The sequence below is a fragment of the Temnothorax curvispinosus genome, unplaced genomic scaffold (assembly GCF_003070985.1).
Source record: "Temnothorax curvispinosus isolate PA1 unplaced genomic scaffold, ASM307098v1 QBEX01014631.1, whole genome shotgun sequence".
Taxonomy (NCBI): Eukaryota; Metazoa; Arthropoda; class Insecta; order Hymenoptera; family Formicidae; genus Temnothorax; species Temnothorax curvispinosus.
In genome coordinates, this window is record NW_020224411.1 from 3,910 (window position 1) to 14,172 (window position 10,263).

The following is a 10,263-nucleotide window of genomic DNA, read 5'->3' on the forward strand; positions in this document are numbered from 1 at the left end:
AAGTTTGCCATTCTCCACTTCGGCTCGGGCGGCAATCACACGAGTCTGAAAAAACTTTCGATCCGTGGTGCACACGAAATTTTTCACAACACTTTTACGGAAATGTTCGACTTTTAAATGCCTGTAGAGCGTAGTGAAAGTGAGCCATACGGGTCTGACGGGGCAGAAAGTATCAATTTTCTTCCCTAGGGAGGAAAGTAAGCCCTGGCGTGCAATTGGTCACTTTTGCCCCGCTCTACAAAGATGGAAAGTTGAACTTTCCGTGGAGGTGTTGTAAAAAAGATGATTTTCCTACTATAATAAGATTTTGGGCGCGTGCTTCAATGTTTGGGCTGCAAAGACTGCAAAATAAATTGTATACGGAGAAAATTTTATAGTAAATATTACTATGGTGTCGCACTAGCTGCGGATCATCAAGACGCACAAGTTTAAACGTTATAGTCTTATAGTAAAATTACTATGTCCATAGCATTTAGTGCTATAATCGTAGCATTAAATGGTATGAACATAGTAATTTTACTAGAAGACTATAGCATTTAAACTTGTGCGTCTTGATGGTCCGCAGTTGGTGCGACAGCATAGTAAAATTTAATATAAAATTTTCTCCGTGTAAGTCACTGGCGCTTTTCTATAATGTCATCGACACTGCAGCACTAGCAGCGTAGTACATCATGTACAGGGTGTTAAAAAAGGTGGTATCAAATTTTAGGAGTATGTAGTACTCATAAAAATAAACCAAAAAGTCTTAATAAGCATTACTCCATTTTTGAGTTATGAAACATTTTCTGCTGTAATAAATAAAAAATAAATTTAATCTACAGCAGATGTTTAATGTGCTCTCCGTTCATTTCAACACATAATTTGACATGCTTTGTCATTGAAAATCGAACACATTCAAAAATTCTAGATTTAATTTGTGCTTGTTAACAAGAGTTTTCAATTTTCTGTATCAGTTTATCTAATGTGTCAACTGATGTGGTGTACCTACATCATGCTCTTCAAATGTTCCGAGCGAGATAACCATTCAACTGAACCACCACGTCTTATCCACTTTTCTTGAAAACAATTATCTGTCATACATGAAATGGATGTTAGTCATTTCAGAATTTGTGTAAAAATTAGTTATTTTCCAGAAGACTTTGTTTCAATGCTGAACAATACACGGGTAAGTAATAAAATGTGCAATGATAATAGATGGCCATTCGCGAGCGACAAACTGACACAGAGAATTGAAAACTGTCACGTCGACGATACTGATTATTCGTCGACCTTAGAAGTGAAGGATGAGTGTACGAGCGGTTGCATGTAAGTAAATACGTTATAAAATGTATACTCGTGAAATAAATGGAAAATACATCGAATGTTTCATATGTCTCAATGTCTCAGAAATAAATTGTTTTGGAGTACTGCTTATTAAGACTTTTTAGTTTTATTTCATGGGTACTACTTGTTCTTAAATTTCAATACTAACGTTATTGAACAGCCTGTATAGAACATAATCCAAGATTCTTTTTAACAGACAAACACAGAAAATTCTCATGAGCTCCTGAACCCTGCAGATCTTACTACTTACTACTTCACATTTATTTATTATAGGAATCAATAATCATGTCGATCTATATATAGCACTGTATAATCTCTAAAGAGATTAAATATAAAGTATTAATGACAATGTTGCAATGATTGTATGAATATTAAACGGAGAGAACGTAGACTTCAATACTGTCAAATTAATGGAAAAGAGATGACGATAATAAAAGAATTATTTAAAATTATTTCCGATATATTATTATTTTATTGATTGTAACGTGCATATTGATATATTAAAACCAGCATATTCAAAAACAAATAATTTATTATTATTGGTTTAAAACTAAATATAATCCTCTTTGGGAGCAATTAAATAACGCAAATGTCAGGAAATTTAAAAAAAATAAGTATTAAGAATAGACATGTTTAAAAATACATAATTATAATTATACAATAGTAAAATTATATTTGCTGGAGAAAACAAAATTATTTTCGCGATGACATTACCTGATACTATAAAAATACTAACATTAACATAATTTACTAATTTGAAATATGCCAATATTTGACCCTTTCGGTACGGAGAGTCACTGTCCATTATACAGATCACTGCAGCCGAGCACTATAGTCACTGTTCACATGCTGCTCACTGCGACCGAGCAACTTGAAATGTTAACTTGAAATGTTTCTGTTGATAAATTTTTTAAATTGTTTTTGTTATTGAGTTTTATTACATATATTAATTGAAGACGTTGAACGTCGAGTGCCTAGCTCTCTCGGCCGAATCGCGTATATCGGCGGATCGACACTTCGGCCACTGGAGGGCCGTTCGCGTCACTCCGTACCGAAAGGGTTAATATTGCTTAGATAAACATACCTTATGAGCGTTCACTACAGAATGAAGCACGCGGAAATGTGGTGCTCTGAAAAGTGGCGATTGCGACTGCGCGACTTCTGTACGACAGAAGTCCGCCTACGAACGTTCCTCCGTGAGAAAAGAACACCTGTTAAATTGAATTTAGTGTGAAATCAATCGTTTATTCATGAACTTCTTTAGAAGGAAATTTCTTAAATTACCAATGTCTAATATTTTAGTTGTATTTTCTATGGCTTTACATCATACTAATGTCAAATAAGAAAGATTACAAAAAAAATTTGCAATAGTAGAAAAAAAGGTCACGATTAATGAAGAGAAAAAAAGAAGAATAAATGAATTTCCATCCAATGTTTTTCCGTCAAATGTATTTCTGTGTTCACGAAAAGATGATCTGTCTGGAAACTCAACATTTTAGAGTTAACCGAATTCTGTTGCTTGGCGTAGGTTTGTGGCCTTACCAACGATCGCCAATCGTTAAACTTCAGTTCATTTTACTTCTTGGGGTTCTGATAAGTTTTATTATATTCCAAGTACGCTAAGATTTTAATTTTGGTATTATAAATTAAGCTGTCAAATACTATATAACAAAGAGTTACATCTATCATATTTCAATTTAAATATAAATATATATTAATATAATTAATTTTATTAAATATAATATATTAATATAATTATATTAATATATTAATTATATTAAATATAATAAAATAAAATTATTGCGATACAATTATACTCAAATATTAATTATTTTCTTTTTTTACTAATTTATTATACATAGTAGGGTAAAGGTACCAATACCCGGACACTTAAGAGCAGGTAAATGTACCAATACCTGGACACGTACCTGTGTCTGGATACCTTAAAAAAAATATAAATTTATGGAAATAAACGTTTGGATATTATAACTGAAGTTTCAAACTACAAAAAAAAATACTTTTATCTTTGATTTTAATTCGCGTTATACTTATAAATAATAAAGGTATGGTACCTTTACCTTACACGGAGAACAACGGAGAATAGAGAAATATATAACAGTTTGCTAATCAGACAGACTACTGTTGGTTTTTTAATCCGGTTATTCAATTATTAAAAATTATTTCTTGCAGTTTACAACATTCTCGACGTCAAAATGTACTACAGAACACATTATCAAGGTTTTCTCTATTACATGCTTCTTTATGTGCAATGTGATCGAATACAGTTCGTTTTGGTTTAACGCCGATATCGTAAGAGCGTTATCAATCATATATGCATTAGTGATAGATGTAATCTTCGAATGTAAAACTGTCGGATTTTCGTATTCTTCCCCTATTAGGACTGAATTAATCCCGCTATTCTTAATTTTCTTTTAGTTCTTCATGATTTAAAATCCTCTACTTTTATTATAGTTATAATCAGTGATCGGCAAAAAAATTTCATTATTTATTTCTTAAATATCAAAGCAATCATTAATAAGCAAAAATACAATAATAAGTTCTAAAAAAAAAAATTTTTTTTATTTATTTTTATTTACCAAGCAATATGTAAATAATTTCAAAAAAGGTTATTTCTACACAAATTGTTAATAATGTAATATTATTTTCAAATTTTTAGAAAATTTAATAATAAATCAAGAATTATAACCAATTTTTCAAAAAATAAATAATTTAATTTCTAATTTTCTAAAAAATAATATAATAGAAAAAAAAATAATTTTTAATTTAAAAAAAATTAGTAATTAAATATTTTCTAATTTTTCAAAAAATTAACAATTAAATAAAAATAATTTCTGTTCATTATCCTTGACTCTGAAACAAATCCTTTTGGCAAAGACAAGCATGAACACAGTCATGAGATGACTGACGAAGGAGATATTATAGAGTTTTTGATTACACTTATTTCACACGTTAATAATAAAGCGGAGAATTGTTCTAAAAATACCATTATTATTTAGACAACTAAAAAAATAATTGTGCACGAAAAATTCCGGCAAATAAAAAATTGAAATGCAGATTTGAATGTGAATTTTCAGTACGAAAAAATTGTATAGTAGTTAACACTTCATCGTTTCCTTTCTCCTGATATATTTCTAAAAACGGATACTTTTCAAAACAATAAATGCTAATTTCCTCAAAAATTAGTAATATATTTTTTAACAATTACTAATTGTTTAAGAAAGAAATAATATACTTTTTAAAAACAATTAATTTTTCAAAAAAAGAGCAATATTTTTTTCTGAACAAGTAATTTTTTTAAAAACCGACAGTCTATTTTAATATAATTGCCAATTTTTTAAATCATGAGCAATATATTTATGATTATTTATTAATTTCTCGTACAAAGTAATATGATTATTCTAATCAAATGATAATTATTTTACATTTAGAGCTTAGTATTTTAGTAATTACCAATTTTTTGTTAATTAAAATTAAAAACATTCAAATTTTTTATTTTTGATTAATTAAAAATAATCGCCGATATCATTTCTAAAAACGGAATTTTTGCCGATCACTGGTTATAATGTAAGATGTATTTAAAGAAAAAGTAACATACTGAGAAAAATAATTTGTTGAAAAACGCAAAATATGTTTCATGCAACTGAAATATTTTCCAATACATTTAACTAACATCAGTTGGTTTAATTAAATATTAGCTGAATTCTTTATTAAAAAATGTTGATGGTTGAATGAATTATACATTTTTTAGTGCAACTTAATAATTAACACAATTGAGAATTTAATTGACTATACTGGCAATCGTTACCACGATTATAATCGTCGTGACAAATCGTTACCGAGTTTCGACCAAGGATTCTGATCATTCTAAAGTTGATGTAATTTTAGATGCTTATAATATTTATGTAAGTATCTTAATTAAATAATTAAATTTATTGCGAAAAATATTACCTCAGCCAGGGTTCGAACCTGGAACCTTCCTCATTTCGTGACGGGTGTCGTACCAATTCGACCGCTGCGGCATGTGGTAATATTTATAGCATTAACATGTATTAAGATGACAAACAATAATAAGATGGAAACACCAATTTTCAGTCAAAAGTGTATATTCAACTTTAGAATGGCCAGAATCCTTGGTCGAAACTCGGTGATGATTTGTCACGACGATTATAATCGTTACCACGATTATAATCATTGCCAGTATAATCAATTAAATTCTCAATTGTGTTAATTATTGACCGGCGAAGTAAATGTTACTTATTCAACTTAATAAATGTTGAATACCATTGGATCTACAAAAGTCTGTACAACCAATTTTTTTCTCAGTGTACAAATAATTCCGTCTTAATCAAGAATACAAAAGTTCGCAATTGTTTTAAAATTTTATTTAAAAAATGGCATATAATATTATTGGCAGATAAGGCGTATGCTGGAACAGCTTCAAGATGTATATAACGAGCTAAGAGATGAGAAGGAAATCGCTATCATAGAAAAATACGGGAGCAAGGCAAAATGTTACACAACTGTATTTATACGTAAGATAATGGTAGTCGAGTTCTCTGTTCCAAAATTGGATTAATCACAAATACATTTTTTTTCAAAACAAAACAAGATTTTCGCTAACCTCAACAGAGAAAAATAAAAAAATTAAAAGGCGGTTTGATTTATATATGTGTGTGATTAATTTTACAAAACTTTTCTCAGTGCTTGGCATATTGAACAAATGTAACTTAGCTGTTGTACAAATTTTGCCATACATTCAAAACATTGTTCTGCCTAAGAACGAGTCTCGACTAAATCCTTCAGTGTATGTTGCGAGGGAGTACTTTACTGATCAAAAAAAATATTTCTACTTAACTACGCTGCATACACTAGCAGCTTCTTACGTAGGGAATGCCCTAATGATAGCAACAGGGGCGATGCTCATTGCATATATTCAACATATCTGCGGAATGTTTAGTATTGCCAGGTGAGCAAATGAATGCTAGAATATAATCGTAAATAATATTTGTTTGTTATCTCAAAACAAAATAAAATTAATTACAGGAATAAAATTATTTACAGTTATCGTATCGAACAGGCAATGAATATTTTACAAAAAGATATCCTAAAAAGTAAAAACAAGGTTTACAAAGAGATAGCTTATGCCGTGGACATTCATCGTAAAGCTATGGAGTTGGTATATATTTGATATAGAGCATTTAATACTAATATAATAACACGAATTTTTCGTATTTGAAGGTTCGCGGACTTTTTAATATCAAACTTTGGGGGGCCCTACTTCTCCATGATAATGTTCGGCCTAATTGGTGTTACCCTTAGTCTTTATCGGGTAATATTTTTATATTTCATAATACTAGAATTTTATGAAAAAGTCAAGGATATAAAAAGAAGTAGCGAAATATTTTTCTGTCGTAATATATAAATTAAAAGCGCCAATTTGTGAAAATAATTGTACTAGTGTTTTTTATAAGCTTAAGCCACAACTGCAATATATGTATATGTATATTTTTAAAATACTATATAATAATTTCAAATTATATAGGCTAATTGTAAGTAAAAGAAATTACCAATAACTACTAAATAAAAACTTGTCATTAAAACTATATCTGCACAATAATTCAATGTTTTGTTTTCGATGACATATTATAAGGGTGCTTTCCAGCAAGGAACATAGGCGACACTGTGTGGCACAGTGTTAGACACAGTGCTTTCCAACAACGACACAGCGAAGCACATCTCGACACAGCATCGATGTAGAGTTCGACACAGTGTTCGCACAGTGTCGCACAGTGTCGCACAGTGTCGCACTGTGTCACCTTGCTGGAAAACAGCCATAATAATCTATTGAAATTTTATCGTGCAACATAAATAAAACAATATGAACAATATAGAGCAATATGATTCGATCGTGCGTAAGAACAGTCGATACCAGTAAATGTATAACAAATGCATTACAATTTTTAGGCTGCGTCACATAGTGATAATATTGAGCAACTTTTTTTTACTCTTTTGATGATAAAAACTTTCAATGCGTACTTGTTCTTAGGCAACTATTTTGCGCAAGAAATCACGGATCACAATGAATACGTATTTGTCACAGTGTAAGAAATATTTCCATTATTTTTTCATATAAGAGTACTTGTTTTGTAATAAAAAAATTATAGAAAATATTGCAGTAAGAGTACTATGATTTGACTAATATGATTTGTGAAACAAGTATATGCATAATTTTCAAATATTTTTATCTTGTCATGATTATCAATTTGTTATTATTTTAGATACAACGTTCAGTGGTATGTATTTCCGTTACATATACAGAGAATGATATTGTTTCTACTACAAAGGGGCATTAAGGCCTTTCAAATAATTATCGGTGGAATATTTGTGGCGAACATGGAAAGTGCCGCTGCGGTAAGAAATATATACCATATATTATAGTTTATAGTAAAATCTTTTATTATCCATGCAAATATTATTTAATCGATAATAACATTAACAGTCATTTTGAAGTATTCGTTTTAAAATCACGCTTCACAACACATAAATCATAAAGAAAAATGCGGTTTTATTATTATAATGTATTATAATTATATTTATGCAAAATGCTAACTAAGGATTCAGACCTAAAAAATATAATAAAATCGAGAGAAAACTTCCATGATGAAATCCAAACAGACAAGGCATATACGCTTTTATCAACTTTGTCTGATCCGCGGATCGCCAAAAAGCACTTAATTTCAAGTAAAAGTTCAATACAAAATTTTATCATATTGAACAAGCAGTTCTAGAATTGCTCGTGTAATACTGTTAGATAGGTAAAAAGTATGCAAATTAGAAACTTGCATATTGCTTCCTCATCATTACAGATCGCTACCATTGTTCCTATTTTATTTCGCTTACAAAGCTCCTTTTATGAGGAAGCTTATATTTTATTTGATGTATAATTATTAGTATTTATTAGTTTGGCTTCCTCATAGAGGAAGCTTTATGACCGAAATAAAATAGGAGCAATGGTAGCAATCTGTAGTGATGAGCAATGTGCAAGTTTCTAATTTGCACACTTTTTTTTATTTTAAATTTAACATGGTCCATATAGGGACTTTCGCATATAGACCTTTGATCGCGTATAAAGCTGGATCTAATCAACCAAATCTTAAAGAATTATATATAAAATAGGGGTAGAAAAAACTGAAGAAAATAATAAAATTAGAAATAGATTGATATCTCAAAATTTGAGAAGTTAAAGCAACCACAAACATTTCTATAAAAATTCTAAATTTTATTAAAAAAGAACCGCTTTTTACCGATCATCGTCAAATTCAATCTCACCCTTCCTTACATGATAATCTATCGATTAAAAAAAAATGTATCCCGATATCTAAAAAATTACGGAAGTTAGAGCATAAACGGACAACAAAAGCGTTACATACACACACACATACACACACATACATACACACATACACACGAACATTTTGTACAGAAGTGATTTTTCGACGTTTTAGGACATTCTAAACACTTTGCCGAAGATACCTGAAAAAAAATTTTTTCACGAAAACAGCTTCCTCTATGAGGAAGCAAAACGGAGTCTGAAAATTTTGTAACTGTTAACGAAAATCTCTTTTTGTTTTAAACCGTCAGTAAAGATATGTAATCCCAATAAAACTGTTTGTTAACAAAAATAAGATTGCGAGATAAACCGAGAATCAAGAGTTGTCGCCGACTTTAATAAAAAATAAATCGGCGATAATTAGAAAACTAGATGAGTCATTGAAAAAAGCAATAGCTCGCACCCCCAAAAATAAGATGGTAGGGGCCTCACGACATGACTCGTCAATGGGCAGCCGTAAAAATGGGCATTCGATATCTGTATTTAGCTCGCCAATAGATAGGTAGGCGAAAATCGAAATTATACAATAGTGATGCTCCCACGTCGAGCTCACTCAATGAGTAATTCTGAAAACACAAATCTACATCCCGGGTGGAAATATCCTACCAAAATCCTCGGAACGGAAACCTGACACATCTCAAGACAAAATCCACTCCTTGAACTTCCTATATATTAACTGCGACATCACAGAACTCAATCACTCTACTTCAATTTTTCACTTCACTTTGGTCCAGCTTTTCTTTCTGGTTCTCTTCTCTTCTCTTCCGTTTTACGAACATTGTCGAAATCAAGTCCGATACCGAGTTTTAAATTAGATTCTGTGCTCGAAGGTCCGATCCTAGGTTAAAAGGTTTAAGTTTCTTGACCTAAAACAGGACCGATCGCACAGCTCACGAAAGGCGTCTTAGCGTCCCTACGGGACGTTGACCCATATCCGGAGCTTTTGAAAAGTGCGATTGATACAAGGCACGCGCCTCACTGCGTATACCTGCGAAACAACCGTTAGTATCTGCATTGAGTCCTTCCATACCACCACCCCTAGCTAGCCATTTCTTGATCGTTTTCCAGCTAAACAAAATCCTGAGGTTCGGACGTAACAAAACATATTGTCTCTAATTGTCTATTATATTTTCAATATAACTTATTATTACAGAATAAAGCAAAAGATATATTTTATTACAGGTGTTGAGTACTTCGATATCTTATTTTACTGTTCTCTATTCTATGAGGGAGAATTAAGACTATGAATTAATAATGATAAAATAAAATTGGTTTCAATTTGGAAGCGAGAGAATGGGGACGGGACGGTAAAGGTGAAAGAAATAGAAGTGTTGAGATCATTCCGATCTCGCATTTTAGGTGATGTGTGCTGAAACGTGATGTGTGAGAAATCGGGATTCTAGATTGTAATCTGACAAAGTTGAGTACAATGAAAATTCTTTGTTACTGAGACTTTATTTAATTGTCATTAAAAAAGTTTTCTGTTTGCGAATGTAATAAATTTTTGAATAATTCCGTTATTAAATAAA

The 10,263-nt window shown here is 30.8% G+C and overlaps 1 protein-coding gene across 1 annotated transcript; it reads left to right on the forward strand.

Moving 5' to 3' along the window:
- The first annotated feature begins 2,692 nt into the window (after positions 1 to 2,692).
- Positions 2,693 to 10,014, forward strand: LOC112464854. The gene is made up of 9 exons (XM_025032101.1): positions 2,693 to 2,937; positions 3,514 to 3,633; positions 5,759 to 5,876; positions 6,046 to 6,310; positions 6,388 to 6,516; positions 6,583 to 6,673; positions 7,309 to 7,445; positions 7,623 to 7,755; positions 9,917 to 10,014. The coding sequence occupies exons 1-9, from the start codon at positions 2,740 to 2,742 to the stop codon at positions 9,971 to 9,973; spliced, it is 1,248 nt and encodes a 415-aa protein (XP_024887869.1). The 5' UTR covers positions 2,693 to 2,739; the 3' UTR covers positions 9,974 to 10,014.
- Positions 10,015 to 10,263: the final 249 nt, after the last annotated feature.